General features: G+C 71.8%; 4 protein-coding genes across 4 annotated transcripts; 2 read left to right on the top strand and 2 right to left on the bottom strand.

The window, feature by feature from the left end:
• Positions 1 to 158: 158 nt before the first annotated feature.
• Positions 159 to 1,169, top strand: FNR3 (hypothetical protein; the record flags this gene model as incomplete). Its single annotated transcript, XM_009042185.1, has 1 exon — positions 159 to 1,169. One exon carries the CDS (start codon positions 159 to 161, stop codon positions 1,167 to 1,169), a length of 1,011 nt encoding a protein of 336 aa, XP_009040433.1.
• Positions 1,170 to 1,308: 139 nt separating this feature from the next.
• AURANDRAFT_66900 (hypothetical protein) lies at positions 1,309 to 2,271 on the bottom strand (the record flags this gene model as incomplete). The annotated part of the gene is made up of 1 exon (XM_009042190.1): positions 1,309 to 2,271. One exon carries the CDS (start codon positions 2,269 to 2,271, stop codon positions 1,309 to 1,311), a length of 963 nt encoding a protein of 320 aa, XP_009040438.1.
• Positions 2,272 to 2,566: 295 nt separating this feature from the next.
• On the top strand, positions 2,567 to 3,904 carry AURANDRAFT_1482 (hypothetical protein; the record flags this gene model as incomplete). The annotated part of the gene is made up of 3 exons (XM_009042133.1): positions 2,567 to 2,776; positions 2,831 to 3,427; positions 3,479 to 3,904. Coding segments are annotated over 3 exons (1,233 nt in total), but the record flags the coding sequence as incomplete, so codon positions are not given.
• Positions 3,905 to 13,266: 9,362 nt separating this feature from the next.
• Positions 13,267 to 14,247, bottom strand: AURANDRAFT_31875 (hypothetical protein; the record flags this gene model as incomplete). Its single annotated transcript, XM_009042189.1, has 2 exons — positions 13,267 to 13,947; positions 13,996 to 14,247. The coding sequence occupies 2 exons, from the start codon at positions 14,245 to 14,247 to the stop codon at positions 13,267 to 13,269; spliced, it is 933 nt and encodes a 310-aa protein (XP_009040437.1).
• Positions 14,248 to 16,211: the final 1,964 nt, after the last annotated feature.

The following is a 16,211-nucleotide window of genomic DNA, read 5'->3' on the forward strand; positions in this document are numbered from 1 at the left end:
AAGCCGCTAGGCCTGCTAGGATCGAGCAAGCGACTTCGTCATCGCGCGTGCCGACCTAAACGTCGTCGCGGACCGGACCTGAAACGATGGCTCGCCTCATTGTCCTACTCGCGCTGCTCGCGACGGGCGCCGACGCGCTCACGCGCGCGACGCCGTCTATGGGCCTGCGCACCTGGGTGAAGGGCAAGCTCGGCGGCGGCAGCAAGGGGACGATCCTCACGGAGTCGCCGGCGGGCAAGAAGCAGGACTTCCTCGAGGCGTCGCCCTACTGGGACCAGTCCACGGTGCCCGTGAACACCTACAAAAACAAGTCGCCCTACACGACCAAGGTCGTGAGCTGCAAGCGCATCGTCGGCCCCGAGGCGACGGGCGAGACGTGCCACATCATCTTCGACCACCAGGGCAAGATGCCCTACTGGGAGGGCCAGTCCTTCGGCGTCATCGCCGACGGCACGAACCCGAAGAACGGCAAGCCCCACACGGTGCGCCTCTACTCCATCGCCGCGTCGCGCTACGGCGACGACATGACGGGCAAGACGACGTCGCTCTGCGTGCGCCGCGCGACGTACTGGGACCCGGAGATGGGCAAGGACGACCCGGCGAAGAAGGGCGTCTGCTCCAACTTCATCTGCGACTCCAAGCCCGGCGACGCGGTCAAGATGACGGGCCCCTCCGGCAAGGTCATGCTCATGCCCGAGGAGAAGGCGGACACGGACTACATCATGGTCGCCACGGGCACGGGCATCGCGCCCTACCGGTCCTTCATCCGCCGCCTCTTCACGGAGACGACGCCCGCCGGCGAGGCCTACAAGGGCACGGCCTGGCTCTTCCTCGGCGTCGCCAACAGCGACGCGCTCCTCTACGACGAGGAGTGGCAGGCGACGCTCGCCAAGTACCCGGACAACTTCAAGCTCGACTACGCGCTCAGCCGCGAGCAGTCCAACTCCAAGGGCGGCAAGATGTACATCCAGGACAAGGTCGAGGAGTACGCCGACGAGATCTTCGACCGCCTCGGCAAGGGCGCCGTCATGTACTTCTGCGGCCTCAAGGGCATGATGCCGGGCATCCAGGACATGCTCAAGAGCGTCTGCGACAAGAAGGGCCTCGACTACGACGAGTACATCAAGGACCTCAAGAAGAAGGGCCAGTGGCGCGTCGAGGTCTACTAGGCGCCGGGAGCTGCGCCGTCCGCGGCCGCGCCTCGACACCTCCTGCATGCTAACAATCTGCCAGTGTGTCTACTATCGGGGAGCGCCGCCGTGCGCCATGGCCCACACTCCCGGCCGGCTACGTACGGTCCCTAGCACCCTATGGCCGCCGCCTTCTTCGATCGCGCGGGCACATGGTCCCGCAGTTGGGCGCGCCGCAGCCGAGGTGCGAGCCCGCGCCGCGGTTGTGCGTGACGGCGACGGTCGTGCTGCCCTTGAGCCGCGTCGAGAGCGGGAAGACGCGCCGCGCGGCGACGTGCCAGTAGTAGGTGATCCACCAGGAGAACATCGTCGCGCCGGAGACGTCCCGGTGCGTGCGGACGCAGCACGGCTCCGTCGGGCCGGCGCAGGCGTAGAAGGAGGCGAGCGAGTTCAGGACGCTCGCCGCCGCGGCGCGCGGCAGGATCCAGAAGTTGTCCGGCGCCCCCTTGCCGCCGGCGTACCACGTGCCGGCGTCGTACTCGCAGTGGGGCCCGAAGGGGAAGTCGTAGAGCACGTCGGGCCGGCTGAAGACGACGGCGTCGAAGCGCTTGTTGGTGGCGCGCTCGCGGCCGGCGACGAGCGCGTGGCCCGCGGCCATGGACGACCACCACGCGTGCGCGCGCCGCCGGTAGTCGTCGCGCGCGAAGCCCGTGCCCGCGACGCAGTCCCGGGCCGCGGGCGCCAGGGGCGGCGGGTCCGCGGCCGTGTCGTTGTCGGGCACGCGCGCGACGACCGACGGCCCGAGCGCGGCGTCGAGCGCGGCCCACTGCGCGGCCGTGACGTTGCCGACGCCGCGCAGGTAGAGGAGCACCTCCGAGTCCCGCGCGGCGGCGAAGGAGTCGACGACGAAGCGCTTGTAGGACCCGTGGACGTCCGGCCGCTCGACGAAGCCGCGCGACGCGCCGGCGACGAGGAACGCGACGCGCGGCGGCGCGCCGGCGCAGGTCCGCGTGCTGTTGCGGCAGGGCAGCCCGCCCCAGTCGAGCCACGGCGCGAGGCCGTTGTACTTGTGCACGAAGTACTTGATCGTCTGGCGGTCGTCCGCCGCGGCCAGGGCCGCGACGAGGAGGCGCCGCAGCATCAGGCCGGGCTGCCGCCCCACGAGGAAGCCAGCATCGCGCCCTGGGGCAATGGTGAGCTAATGGTGCGGAGATGTTGATGCGGCTCTCACAGCTCAGCTCTCCGAAGCGGCTGAGCTCTCCCGACGCGCTGGCCGACGTTCTTCTGAATCGTAAGCAGCTCCGCGGCCCCTCGGTCGCGCCCCTCTCTCCAGAATGCAAAAGCAGCCGCCGCCCCCGGCGTGGGTAGACCAGCTGAAGAAGGCCGCCGCACCGCGGACGACCGTGGACGTGAACAAAATGAAAGCGCACCCGTCGCTGCTCCCGTACCAGGTCGAGGCCGTCGGGTTCGCGATGGAACGCGGCGGCCGCGTCTTCTTAAACGATGAGATGGGCCTGGGCAAGACCGCGCAGGCCTTGACGCTCATGCGCCAGTACCCCAACGACTGGCCGGTCTTGGTCGTCGCGCCCAAGGCCGTGCTCACGCAGTGGGAGCAGGAGGTCCACCGCTGGATCGCGTCCAACGTCGTCGTCCAGATCGCGCGCGAGGGCAAGAAGACGGTCACGCGCATGGGCGCGAAGCAAACGATACTCACGTCGTGGAACTACGACAGCCAGATCTGCATCTGCACCTACGACATCTTCCGGGCGAACCGGACGCTGCAGGCGCCGCCCGGGGGTGCGCAGTGGCGCTGCGTGATCCTCGACGAGAGCCACAAGTGCAAGGACCCGAGCACCAAGCGCGCGAAGGAGATCATGCCCGTGGTCATGCGCGCGGATCACGTCGCGCTGCTGACCGGGACGCCGGCGCCCGCCGGCGCGAACGACCTCTGGAGCCAGCTCAAGATGGTGCTGCCCAAAGCCGCGCAGGATCACATGCCGTTCCACAACCAATGGCAGCAGCGCTACTGCGTGTGCAAGGAAATCTACACGGGCTTGCGCACGATCGAGAATTGGACGGGATTCAATCCCGGGACCCAGACCGAGGTCAACGGCCTGTTGAAGACGATGCAGATGCGGCGGCTTAAGACGGAGGTCCTGACGCAGCTCCCCGAGAAGCAGCGGCACGTGCTCTACCTCGAGGCGTCGCCGGGCGCCGCGAACAAGGCGAGCGGCCTCAAGGCGAAGTTCGAGGCCCTGCGGAACAAGGACGAGATCCTCGCCGCGGACCAGGAGCCGGTGCACGAGGTGATGAAGCTCTTCAGTGGCACCGCGGTCCTCGCAGCCGAGCCGTGCGTCGAGTGGGTCAAGGAGCACTTCTTCGAGGACGACAACGACACGCAGAAGATCATCGTCTTCGCGCACCACCGCGAGGTGCTCGACAGGCTCGAGGCCGGCTTCCAGAAGATCAAGGGGGCGACGACGATCCGCGTCGACGGCTCGGTGCCCGGCGCGCAGCGCGAGGAGCGCATTAAGCGGTTCAAGACGGACGCGACGTGCCGCGTGGCCCTGCTGTCCATGGGCACGTGCTCCAACGGCCTGAACATGACCGAGGCGTCGACGATCCTCTTCGCGGAGATGACCTGGTCGCCGACGGACCACATGCAGGCCGAGGACCGCATCCACCGCGTCTCGCAGACGAACGCGTGCAACATCTACTACGCGATGCTCCCGAATTCCCTGGGCTCGTTCATGTTCCGGCGGCTCCAGGCGAAGGCGCGCGACATCCGCGAGGTCGTCGACGGCCCGGACGCGACCGACCCGTCCTTGCGGACGACGAACTTCGTGACGCCGACGAAGCCGCCGGCCGCGGCGCGCGTGAAGCCCGCGGCGCCGGTGACGCCGCCCGTCGTCGTCGACCTCACGGAGGACTTCGAGGACGCGGCCGACGACGACGACGAGCCCATCGACCTCACGCAGGAGGAGGCCGCGCCCGCCTTGCCGGTCGTGACGCCGGCGGAGAAGAAGCGGCCGCGGGAGCCGGACAGCGACGACGACTCGGTCCTCGGCTACGACAGCGGCTTCGGCAAGAAGGCGCGCGGCTAATTTTACGTAACGACCACACATTGTTACACATCGACGCCCTTCTGTCGCTCGTTCGCCAGGAAGGCGGCGACGGTCTCCTCGTACCAGGCCAGCGGCCGCGGCTTCTCCTCGGCGCGCGGCTCCTCCCTGCTCGCGGTCTTGCCCGACTTGGGCAGCGACAGGTCGAAGAGCGGCAGGTCGCGGCGCTCCGGCGGCGGCGCGAAGTTCGTCTCGGCGCCGGGGCCGTGGAGCCCGCGCGCCGTCTCGTCGTAGCAGGCCGCGGCCTCCGTCGCCGACGCGTACCAGCCGAGGCAGTAGTCGTAGCCCGTGCGGCCGCGGATCGTCGCGCGGTACTTGCCGGAGCTCGAGTTGTACTCGACGCCGAGGTAGGCCGTGCGCTCGAGGGCGGCGTCGGCGTCCGTGGGCGCCCGCTTCCGCGACGACCCGCGGGCCTTGCCGCCGCCGCCGCCGGATCCGCCGCTCGCGGTCGACCGCGCGTCCGCGTCGCCCTTGCGGCCCGCCTTGGCCGCGGGCGCGGGGCCCGGCGACGACGCGCGCTTGCCGCCGGCCTTCGGTGACGCCTTTTTCGGAGGCGGCGGCTTGCGCGCCGGAGGCGCGGGCGCCTCGTCGGCGCCGCCGACGGCGCCGAAGAGCGTCGGCCGCTTGTTCGCGTTGGCCCACTTGGCGTCCTCCTCGCGCTTCGACAGCGCGAGCACGCGCTGCAGCTCGCGCTCGAAGGACGGGTCCTCGACGGACAGGCGGTCCGGCCGCTTCGAGCGACGCTGGCGCGTCGGTTCGAGCGCCATGCTCTCTCCGCTGACCTCGGGCTGACATTGAAGACGAAACTGAAGGCGGTGCAGCCCGGCTGCGAGCGCCGAGCCGACGCCGTGCGCCGCGCGGCCATGGCCGCGATGATGCAGTCCGAGGACGGCACGATCGACCTCGCCGCGCCCATCGACTCGGCGGCGCACGACCGATTCCTGCTCCAGTACCTCCACAACCAGTGCATCCTCGACATCGTCTTCGAGGAGCACCGGTGCGCCTCCGTCGCCGCGCGCGCGCGTGATTTTTTCTCGCCCGCGCAGGGCCTATCGCGAGGCGCCGTGCAAGCTCGCGTACCTCTGCGCCGGCCCGCCGAGCACGAAGCCCAAGCCCGCGCGCGAGGCGGCGCCCGCGACGGCGGCGGACCTGAAGCTCACGGAGGCGCCGGCCTTCAACCCGAGCGACATGGACAAATACGCCTTCAACTGCTGCAACTGCGGCCAGCGCGCGCGCGCGCCGCGTTCCTCCGGACCTCGTCGACGCGCGCGAGCGCGCGCCTCCCGCCGCAGGTCGGGCCGCTGCGGTACGCGCAGCACCTCGACAAGTGCATGGCCAAGGGCGGCCGCCGCGCCGCGCGCGAGGGCAACGAGGCGCGCCGCGCGTCGGCGGGCTCCGGCAACCGCTAGCGCGGCCCGCGGCCGCACCGCGCCGCGCTTGGAGCGCCGCGCGGTCGACGCGGATCGTAGATGGACCCGGCCCTTGCTCGGTGGTGCGACGGGCGCCGCCGGGGGGCCGACCCGGCGACCTGTCGAGTCGACGAGGCCTCGCGTCGCGTCGGAGGACGTCGCGCGGCGCGTCGACCCCGGGCGGCCTTCGGGGGTTTGAGAGGAGGGGGGTTTGAGAGGGATGGAGACCAAGTCCTGCGCCGCGAAGAGCTAGGCGCGTGCGCCGACTGGTGCCAGCTCGACCTTCGACGCGTGTGACCCGCGCCTCGAGGAGCGCGTCGTCCTGCTCGCGGACGCGCTCGCGCTCCTGCTCCAGCTCCAGCGCGTAGCGCCGCCGCGGCTCCGGCTGCGCCGCCGCGCGAGCACCTTCGCGTCGCAGCGGCGCGCGCGCGGCGCGACGCCGGCACCATGTGGCGCTCGTTCCCGTTCTTCCCGTCGCACAGCGCGGGCGTGGACCTCGAGGTCGGCGTCTGCCACCTCGAGCTCCCGCTCGACGACGTCGACCCGGACGGCGTCTACGCCGAGGAGGGCGCGGCGCCGAGCGTCTGGGCGCGGGGCAGCGAGGAGGAGTTCTACGTCTGCGGCACGGTGCTCTGCCACGGCGCGCCGACGCACCGCGTGCCCATCTCGACGCGGACGGCCGCGAGCTTCGACGCGCGGCGGTGCGCGTTCGAGTTCGGCGAGCTGTTGCGGTTCCCCGTGAAGCTGCGGGACCTGACGCGGGACGCGGCGCTCGCCGTGACGGTCATGGGCGAGGACCGGCGCGTCGTCGCGTCGGCGTCGACGCCCCTCTTCGACGGCCGGGGGCGCCTCGCGCGGGGCCTCGTGAAACTGGCGCTCCACGACGAGACGGCCGCGGGCGAGGCCGCGGCGGCGCTCGCGGCGGCGAACCGCGCGACGGAGCTCGGCGGCGCCGTCGGCGCCTTCGCGCGCGAGCTGCGGGGCGACGAGGAGTCCCGGGCCGGCTACGGGCCCTACGCGGCCGACGACCACCTCTTCCGCGCCGAGAAGCTCCGCGAGAACTTCGGCGGCGCGGCCGGGGCCGGCGCGGCGCCCGCCGCGGCCCGGCCGCCGGCGACGCCGGAGCGGCGCGCGAGCGCCGCGGGCGCGCCGGGCTCCGCGGGCGGGCCCGCGGCGCCGGCGGCCGCCGCGGGCCGCACCGCGTGGCTCGACGCGATGACGCTCGAGCGGCTCGGCCGCCGGCGGGCGGCGCTCGAGGACCGCGAGGCCTGGCTCCGCGCCGTGCACACGACGGCGGCGGAGCGCGCCATGGCCGGCCGCGCGTTCCTGAGCCTGGAGCTGCCGAGTCTGGAGCACCCGGTCCTCTACGAGGAGAAGCCCTACGCGGCCGCGCCCACGGTGCCGAAGATCGACAAGGCCTTCCGGGACCTGCGCGCCGGCGACGACGGCGCCCTGCCGCGGCGGGGCGGCGGCGCGGGCCTCGGCGCCGCGGGCGCCGCGGACGACGACGTGACCGTCAACGTCGTCGAGGCGACGCTCGCGGACATGGGCATCACGGCGTCGTCGAAGCACGGCTCGGGCGGGAGCCTCTTCGACCTCTACGGCGCGTCCGACGGCGACGCGAAGCCGCGGCGCGAGCCGCGCGGGCCCGCGGCGCGCGAGCGGCGCGACGTCTTCGTCTACGACTACGAGGACGCGCCGCGCGGCGGGGCGTCGAACCCCATCGAGGACAAGTACCGCGCCCTCGCGCGCGACGCGACGCGGGCCCTCGTGGACCGCGAGCTCAAGCCCAACGTCGACGAGGCGCGCGCGATCGCGAAGATCGTGTCCGCGCCGGGCGACGCGCTGAGCCCGCGCGACAAGGAGCTGCTCTGGAAGTTCCGCTACACGCTCGTGACGGACAAGCACGCTTTACCCAAGTTCCTGCTGAGCGTGGACTGGCGCGTCGAGGCGGAGCTCGCGCAGGTCCGGGAGCTGCTCGCGGCGTGGCGGTCGCGCGCGCCCGTCGACATCGCGGACGCGCTCAAGCTGCTGGGGCCGGAGAAGGCCTTCCAGCACGAGGTCGTGCGCGCCTTCGCCGTCGACGCCCTGCGCGCCGCGAGCGACGAGGAGCTCGTGGCCTACCTGCTGCAGCTCGTGCAGGCGCTCCGCTACGAGGCGCGGCGCGACGCGGCGCTCAGCGAGGCGGCGCCGGCGGAGGCGAGCCGGGGCGGCAAGGACGTCGTGGAGATGGAGCGCGCCGACGGCGGGCGGGGCGCGAAGAAGAAGGGCGCGCGGTCGCCGCTCGCGGCGTTCCTCTCGGAGCGCGCCGCGCGGTCGCTGTCCGTCGCGAACTTTGTGTGGTGGTACCTGAAGGTGGGCGCCGAGGACGCGAGCGACGAGGCGGCCTGCGCGACGTACCGCGTGTTCCGGGGCCGCTTCGCCGAGGACCTGGCGACGCGCGCGCCGGACGTCTACGCGACGCTCCGCGCGCAGGAGGAGCTCGTCGTGTCCGTGCTCGAGGCCCAGAGCCGCGCCAAGGAGGAGAAGGGGCGCAAGGATCTGAAGGAGGAGGCGCTGCGCAAGTCCCTGAGCCAGCTGCGCGTGCCGCGGCTCGTGACCGCGCGCGGCGTGCCCATGCCGCTCGACCCGACGGTGTCCGTGACGGGCCTCCACGACCCCGCGCGCGCGCCGAAGATCTACCGGTCGGCCATGTACCCGGCGCTCGTCGCCTTCGAGCGGAAGCCCGAGCCGCCGGACGCCGCGGCGCTCGCGGCGCGCGCGGCCGCGCCGCCGCCGCCGCCCGCGCGCGCGCGCGCGGCGCCGCCGCCCGCGGAGCGCGAGCCCCGGAGCTCGTCGCTCGGCGGCGACGGCTCCTTCTTCGACGCGCTGGCGACCGCGGCCTTCGGGAGCGACGCGGGCAAGGACGTCGTCGAGCTCGAGCCCGCGGAGGGCGACCGCGTTAGCGGCGACGGCGGCCGCGGCTCGGGCGCGGCGCCGCCCGCGCCCTACCGCGTCATCGTCAAGAACGGCGACGACCTGCGCCAGGACCAGCTCGTGCTCCAGTTCGTGCTGCTCATGGACCTGCTGCTGAAGCGCGTGAACCTGGATTTGAAGCTCACGTGCTACCGCGCGCTCGCGACGGGCGCGTCGTCGGGCCTGCTCCAGTTCGTCGAGGACTCCGCGGCGATCTCGTCGATCTCTGGCGGACCACGGCGGCTCCATCACGGCCTTCCTCCGGCGCTGGAACCCGGACCGGCGCGCGGCGGACGGCGTGTCGGCCGAGGCGCGCGACAACTTCACGCGGAGCTGCGCGGGCTACTGCGTCATCACCTACCTGTTGGGCATCGGCGACCGCCACCTCGACAACATCATGATCGCCAAGGACGGGCGCCTCTTCCACATCGACTTTGGGTTCATCCTCGGCAAGGACCCGAAGCCGTACCCGCCGCCGTTCCGGCTCACCAAGGAGATGGCCGAGGCCATGGGCTACCCGGACGACCCCAACTACACGCAGAAGTTCAAGACCAAGTGCTGCCAGGCCTACACCTGCCTCCGCAAGCACGCGCCCCTCCTGCTCAACCTCATGTCGCTCATGAAGGACGCGGGCATCGAGCACCTCTCCGAGGAGTCCGACGTGAAGCTCGCCAAGTTCCAGGACCGCTTCCGCCTCGACCTCAGCGACGAGGACGCCGAGCGCTTCTTCCTCTCCCTCATCAACGAGTCCCTCAACGCCCTCGTCCCCGTCGTCCTCGAGAAGTTCCACAAGATCGCCGTCTGGATGAAGTAGTACTAGTAGGATTTTACGTAGCGTCGTTCGCGCCGAGGCGGTCGAGGGCCACGCGGGCGTCGGATAGGGACTGGCGCGCCGCGGGTTTCACCAACTCGAGTCGACGTCGACGACTCGACGAGAGGCAGAGCCTGGTCCAACCTGCCAACGCGCAGCACTGCCGAAAGACAAGAGCATAGGCAACGTCCCTTCGTCACCGGCCCCCTAAGCGATGAGATCCTCCTCCTCCCCGTCGGCAACACCGAGGAAGATGCGCTCGAGCTCGACGAGGGACTTGCCCTTGGTCTCGACGGCGAAGAGGGCGAGGAGGCCCGCGGAGGCGAGGGAGAAGGCGGCGAAGGCGAAGAAGACGCCCTGCTGCGTGAGGGCCGTCTCGAGCTCCTTGAAGTAGTTCGTGAAGAGGAAGTTGAAGCCCCAGAAGACGGCGACGGCCGCGCCCGAGACCTGGGCGCGGATGCGCTCGGGGCTCACCTCCGTCGAGTAGGCCCAGGCGAGGGGCCCGACGCCGAAGGAGATGCAGGCGACGTAGAAGACGACGGCGACGATGGGGAGCCAGGCGTTGAGGCCCGGGTCGTCGAGCGCGTACGAGAGGCCGAGGACGCCGCTGCCGAGCGCCGCGCCGACGAGGGAGCCGACGAGGAGGGGCTTGCGGCCGAACTTGGGGATGAAGTAGAGGATGCCGAGCAGGGAGATGAGCACCTGGGCGGCGCCGTAGCCGAGCGCGCCGAGCTCGACGGACTTGTCGCCGTCGTCCGTGTCGCCCGCGGCGGCGAGGATGTCGTTGAGGTAGGAGTTGACGATCTTCTGGCCGCTGAGGGAGAAGGCGCCGACGGTCGCGACGCCGAGGCAGGCCGGGTAGAGGTAGCGGCGCGCGCAGAGCGGGTCCGCGCGGGCCGCGGCGCCGGGCTTGGCCGCGTGGAGCGCGTGGAGGTCGCGGACCGTCGCGTCGTGGTCGCCGCCGCCGGCGCCGTGGATGGCGACGAGGGCCCGCTTCGCGGCGTCGAGGCGGCCTTGGCGCACGAGGTGGGGCGGCGCCTCGGGGAAGCACGCGCCGACGAGCGCCAGGTGCACCGCCGCGGGCGCGACGCCGAACGCGGCCATGACGCGCCACCAGTGGGCGCGGCTCGACACGCCGAGGCCGAAGAGCTGGGTCGTGAAGATGCCGCAGCAGAGCACGAGGTTGAGCATGCCCATCAAGATGCCGCGGCAGCTCGGCGGCGCGCACTCGCCGACGTAGGGCTGGATGAGCGCGCTCGACGCGCCCTGGGCGAAGCCGATGACGAGGCGCGCGGCGAGCACCGTCGTGTAGGACCGCGCGCAGGCCAACAGGCCGTAGCCGGCCATCCAGGGCGCGCAGTTCAGCAGCAGCAGCCGCCGGCAGCCGAGCCGGCCGCTGAGCCGGCCCGCGAGCAGCGCGGCGCCGAGCGCGACGAGGTCTGGGCAGGCGACGACGAGCTCCGCGCGGCTGCAGATGGCGTCGCCCGCGGCCCAGCCCGACCCGCAGAGGCCCGTGTCCGCGATGATGCTGCGGATCGTCGGGCCGCTGAAGGACACCGTGAAGCCGATGAGGTAGGCCTGCAGGTCGACGACGAGCGTCGCGAGCACGTAGAAGGGCAGCCGCGACGGGAGCTTCTGCGGCGGCGGGGGCGCTGGATCTTGCAAGGTGCCCAGCAGGGGGGCGTCGCGCTCGTGCTCCATATTCTCGGGTGTGGTCCAATGGGCAGCTCGCTCATCCAAGCAGCGCAGGCCTGGTCGAACGTGCAGCGCTGTTGAACAGCTTCACTCGGTGCTTCGCCGCCTTGAGCAATGTCGAGCTCTTCGGCGCCCGAATCCGAGCTCTTCGGCCCCCGAATCCGCGCGCCGGCAGAAGCACCGTGCCCCTGGGACGTCGTCATACGCGTTTCGACCTTCGGCAACGCCTATCTCCTCAACGCCTTCCGCGCCGTGAGCAAAAGCGCTCAGAACGAGATCTCGCGGATCGTCGACGAGCGGCTCCTGCCCGAGCACCGCCGGCTGGCCCAGAGCCTCGTGCGCCGGACCCTGCGGCGGTCGGCGCTGCGGCGCGCCTCCACGGCGCCGGATCTCGAAGACGGCGCCGCCGGCGCCGCCGGCGCCGCGGACGACGCGCTCTCGTCCGCGCTCAACTCCGCGGACTTTGTCGAGTCGCTGCGGCGCGCGGCGACGATGCCCATGCTGCGGTCCGTCGAGCTCCTCGGCGCGCGGCCCGCGATCTCGCGCGTGTCGCTGGCGCTCCTGAGCCTCCGGAGCGACGACGCGGCCGGGAGCCCGTCGGAGGCCGTCGGGCTGGCGGCGGACGGCGCGTTCTGCGACCTCGTCGACGCCGTGCGGCGCGACGACGGCGCCGCCGTCGAGGCGCTCGTGCTCGACAAGGGCGCGGCCGTGGACCACCGGCCGCGCGACGGCCGCTACCCGTGCCTGCACCAGGCGGCGATGGACGGCCGCGCGGTCGCCGTCGCCGCGCTGCTCCGCCTCGGCGCCGCGGCGACCGTCGTCGCCGACAACCAGCTCGCGCTCAACCTCGCGGCGTGCTACGGCCGCGAGGCCGCGGTCCGGGCCTTCCTCGAGCACGCGCCGGACGTGCTCGACCTCCAGGACGACTTCGGCGCGACGGCGCTCGCGACGGCGACCTTCTACTCGCAGGCGCCCATCGTCGAGGTGCTCCTCGACGCCGGCGCCGACGCGACGGTGCCCTCGACGCTCGGCAAGACGCCCCTGGACATCGTCCGCGGGCGGCTCGAGCTCCCGGACGCGCGCCGGGAGCTCCACGACGCGCGGGAGCACATCCGGGACCTCCTCGAGCGCGACCGCGCGCGGCGCCTCGGCGCGGCGCCGGAGTGCAAGTCCGAGTAAGCTTACCTCCCTCGTAATCTCCTCCCCGCGTCGACGCGCGCGGACCCGCCGGCGACGACGTCGACGAGCCGCCGGAGCCGCGGAAGGTACGCGTCCACGGCCATCGTCGTCTCCGCGGGCAGGTGGACGAAGACGACGGGCACGAGGGAGCGCTCGCCCAACAGCGGCGCCCCGCCGTCGTGGCCGCGGACGCGCGCGAGCGTCCGGTAGTAGGCCTCGTTGCAGAAGAAGACGCCCGCGTCCGTGCTCCACTCCTCGTCGACGAGCACGAGCCGCCCGAGCGGCGCCGTCGTCGCGAGGACGCAGGGCGCGCCGGGGATCGCGGGCGTCGTCGCGCACGAGCCGTCGTCGCCGGCGCCGAGCACGTTGTGGCCCGCGATCTCGACGCGCAGGTCGCGGCTCGACTCCTCGAGGCCGAGGTGGACGACGGCTTTGAAGGGCCGCGTCGCGAGCGCCGCCGCGGCCCAGGACGCGCCAATGGTCGACACGGGCAGGAGCTCCGCGAAGATCCGCGCCGCGGCGCCGCGCGGGCCGACGAGCGACCCGTTGAGCGCGCGCGCGGCGACCTTCGACGGGTTCTCGACGCCGTCGAACTCGACAAAGCCCGTGACGAGCACCTCCGACGACGGCGCCGCGGCGCCCTCCGGCACGACGTCGCCGACGCGCACGGCGACGACGACGAGGACGACGAGGAGCAGCGCGCACGCGACGAACGCGTAGAGCGCTGTGTGCTCCTCCGACCGCTCGTGGCGCGCGCGCCGCCGCCGGTCCAGCGCGTCCGTGCTCTCGTAGGCGTGCTGCTCCATAGCGACGCTGCGCGCGCGCGGGCGCGGCAAGGGCTCAGTGCAAGCAGTGTGCAAGTTGGAGTTCAACGAGGACTCGGGCACCGTAAAAAGCCCCCTTTAGCAGAGGCGCGGACTTGCGTCGATCGGAGCGAAGAAGGGGGGGGGACGAAGCCCGCACGCTCAGTACGCGGGCTTGGTCTTCATGAAGTCGGCGATGAGGCAGCAGCCCTCGAACTTGCGCTGCTTGCCGAAGAGCATCTCGGGCATGAGCACCTTGCCCGCGATGTCGATGACGCTGCAGAAGGTGCCGACCTCGCCGTCGATGGTCTCCTCCGTGCGGATCACGAAGATGTGGGAGTCGTTCGTGCCCGGCACGTAGAGGAAGTCCGAGCAGCCGCGGAGCGGGAGGAACGTCAGCGCGGGCTTCGCGATGACCTTCGACGCGTCGAAGTCGTCGTCGCAGGCGAGCATGAGGTTGCAGCACTTGGCCTCGTCGATGACCTCGTCGTAGGGCTGGCGGCTGAGCTTGCGCGGGAAGAAGAGCCACTTCTTGTGGACGTCGGACCAGCGGCCGGACTCGTGGATCATGTAGCCCGCGCCGTGCGGGCACTGGGCCGCGGCGCGCAGGGCGCCGTACTGCGTCGACCAGTCGATGTCCGTCACGGCGAAGGCCTCGTCGAGCGCCTTGATCCACATCTCGCCCTTGTGGACGACGTTGCCGTCGTCGTCCGTCCGCTCCTTGCCCGTCGACCCGATGAGGAGCTTGCCGTCCTTGATCGTGGACCACTCCGTCTTCAGGCCCTTGTTCTTCGAGCCGTCGCCGAGGAGCACGCGCACGCGCTTGCCGTCGTTTTCCACGGGCTTGATGAGGAACTTGCCCGCGCTGGCGTCGGGCGCCGGGTTCCAGACGACCTCGTCGACGTTGCCCGTGCGGTCGCAGGCCGTCACGAGCTTGCCGCCGTACCACTCGAGCAGGGAATACTCGGCGCCGCGGCCGCTCTTGTCGGAGTCGTCCTTGTGGGTGCCGACGCTCACGAGCGTGTCGTCGACGAGCTCGAACTTGTACCGGACGTCGCCGTCGCCGAGGTACGTGAGCCTGGCCGTCGCGAAGGCCGTCGTGAGGGTCGCTTCGTCGTTCTCCTTGCCGGCGGCGTCCTTCATGGCCCGCGAGTCCTGGTCCTGGTCCGCGATGAAGCCCAGGTCGAAGGACGTCTCGGGCGCGTTCGACGTCGCGCCGACGAGCGCCGCGAACGCGGGGCCGCTCGTCGCGACGAGCGCGTCGATGACGTGGTGGCCGTTCTCCACGGAAACGTGGTGCTTCATCTCCCCAAAGTCGACGACGCCGTTGTCGTTGGCGTCGAAGGTCGCCGTCAGCAGCCCGCGCAGGCGCTTGATCTCCTCCTTGGCGCTGTCGAGGTCGGTCACGTCCTCCGCGGCGAGGTACTTCTCGCGGCCCTTGGACGCCGTGCGCGCCAGGGTGAGCGTCTCGGCCGTCTGGCCCTCCGTCGACGCACCGGCACCCATGATTCCCAGCGAGGCTAGCGGCGACGCGTCTATGCTCGGCGCTGAGAGCCTGCACGGCAACCGCACTGTATGGATCGAGGGCAAACGAGCAGCTCGATCGAAAGCACATCGAGAGGCGAGACGTGGACGACGGAGGCGGCCGCAGTTCGCCGCCTGCCATGAGCTTCATGTCGCGGACGCCGGCGCCCGGCGAGCGCGGCGACGCGCGGGCGTGCCCCATCGCGCCGCCGAGCGCCGGCGAGGCCCCCCCGGCGGGCGGGAATCCCTGGCCGTCCGCGCCGCCGCCCTGGGTCGACGACCGCACGACGCAGCGCTGCATGGGCCGCGCCTGCACGGTTCGCGTCTCCGCGTCTGTCCGAGAGTCGCCGCCACCGCACGCGCCGCGTCGTAGGTCGCCTTCGACAGCGTGCTCGAGCGGCGGCACCACTGCCGGTTTTGCGGCAACATCTACTGCGGCAACTGCAGCGCGCGCAACTCCATGCTGCCGCCGGAGTGGAACATCAAGGAGCCCCAGCGCGTCTGCAACACGTGCTACCGCCTGCTCGTGCCCTACCAGCAGCGCTGGATCGCGACGAACTCCAACAGCCTGCGGGAGAACTTGCTCGAGGACGACGGCTCGACGCGCTACATGAACAGCCCGCTGCGCTTCACGCTCGGCGGCGAGGTGCGCAAGGCGGCCTACACGCTCCAGAACCTGACGGACCGCGAGAACGTCAACTACTGGGAGCGCGACAACGAGTACTGCACGGAGATGCTCGAGGCCGTCGAGGGCCTCATGTTCATGACCGTGGGCAAGATCGCGTTCATCGGCGGCTTGCGCTTCGCGACGGGCTGCGTCGTCGCCAAGCTGCCGGACAACACGTGGTCCGCGCCCTGCGCCGTGGGCTCCTTCGGCGTGACCTTCGGCGCGTGCCTCGGCGCCGAGGTCACGGACATGGTCACGGGCATCGACCGCGAGACCATGGAGAAGTTCTCCAACGAGCAGGTGTCCAACGTCATGCTCGGCGGCGAGGCGTCCTTCGCGCTGGGGCCGCTGGGCCGCACGGCGACGGGCGAGGCCTACGTCGCGGGCGCGGGGCCGAGCTCGAACTCGGAGGCGTACATGTCGTACAGCCAGTCGCGCGGCGCCTACGGCGGCGTCACGGTGGACGCGGCCTACGTGTCCGTGCGCAAGGACGTCAACGAGAAGTTCTACGGCTACGCCGTGAGCGCGCGCGACGTCCTCGGCGGCAAGGTCGACCGGCCCAAGGCCGCGGAGCCGCTCTACTCGGCGCTCGCGAACTTTTACGCGACGGTCTTCCCCGCGCGCGGCGCCAACGGCCGGTCCGCCTACGACGACGTCCACACGCGGTCCTTCGCGGGGGGCACGGGCTACGTCGACCGCCAGGGCAGCGGCGCCGCGCCGCGCGTCGAGCGCGACGCCTACGGCCGGCCCGTGCAGCCGTCGCCCGTCGGCGTGCCGGGCCAGCCGCCGCCCTGGAACCCCTACGAGGACGAGTACGGACGGCCGCGCCAGCCCGGCGCCGCGCCGCCCGCGCCGCAGCAGGCCTACGCGCCGCAGCAGGCCTACGACCAGCAGCGGGCCTACGACCAGCAGCGGG

The sequence above is a fragment of the Aureococcus anophagefferens genome (assembly GCF_000186865.1).
Source record: "Aureococcus anophagefferens unplaced genomic scaffold AURANscaffold_28, whole genome shotgun sequence".
In the NCBI taxonomy this organism is placed as follows: Eukaryota; class Pelagophyceae; order Pelagomonadales; family Pelagomonadaceae; genus Aureococcus; species Aureococcus anophagefferens.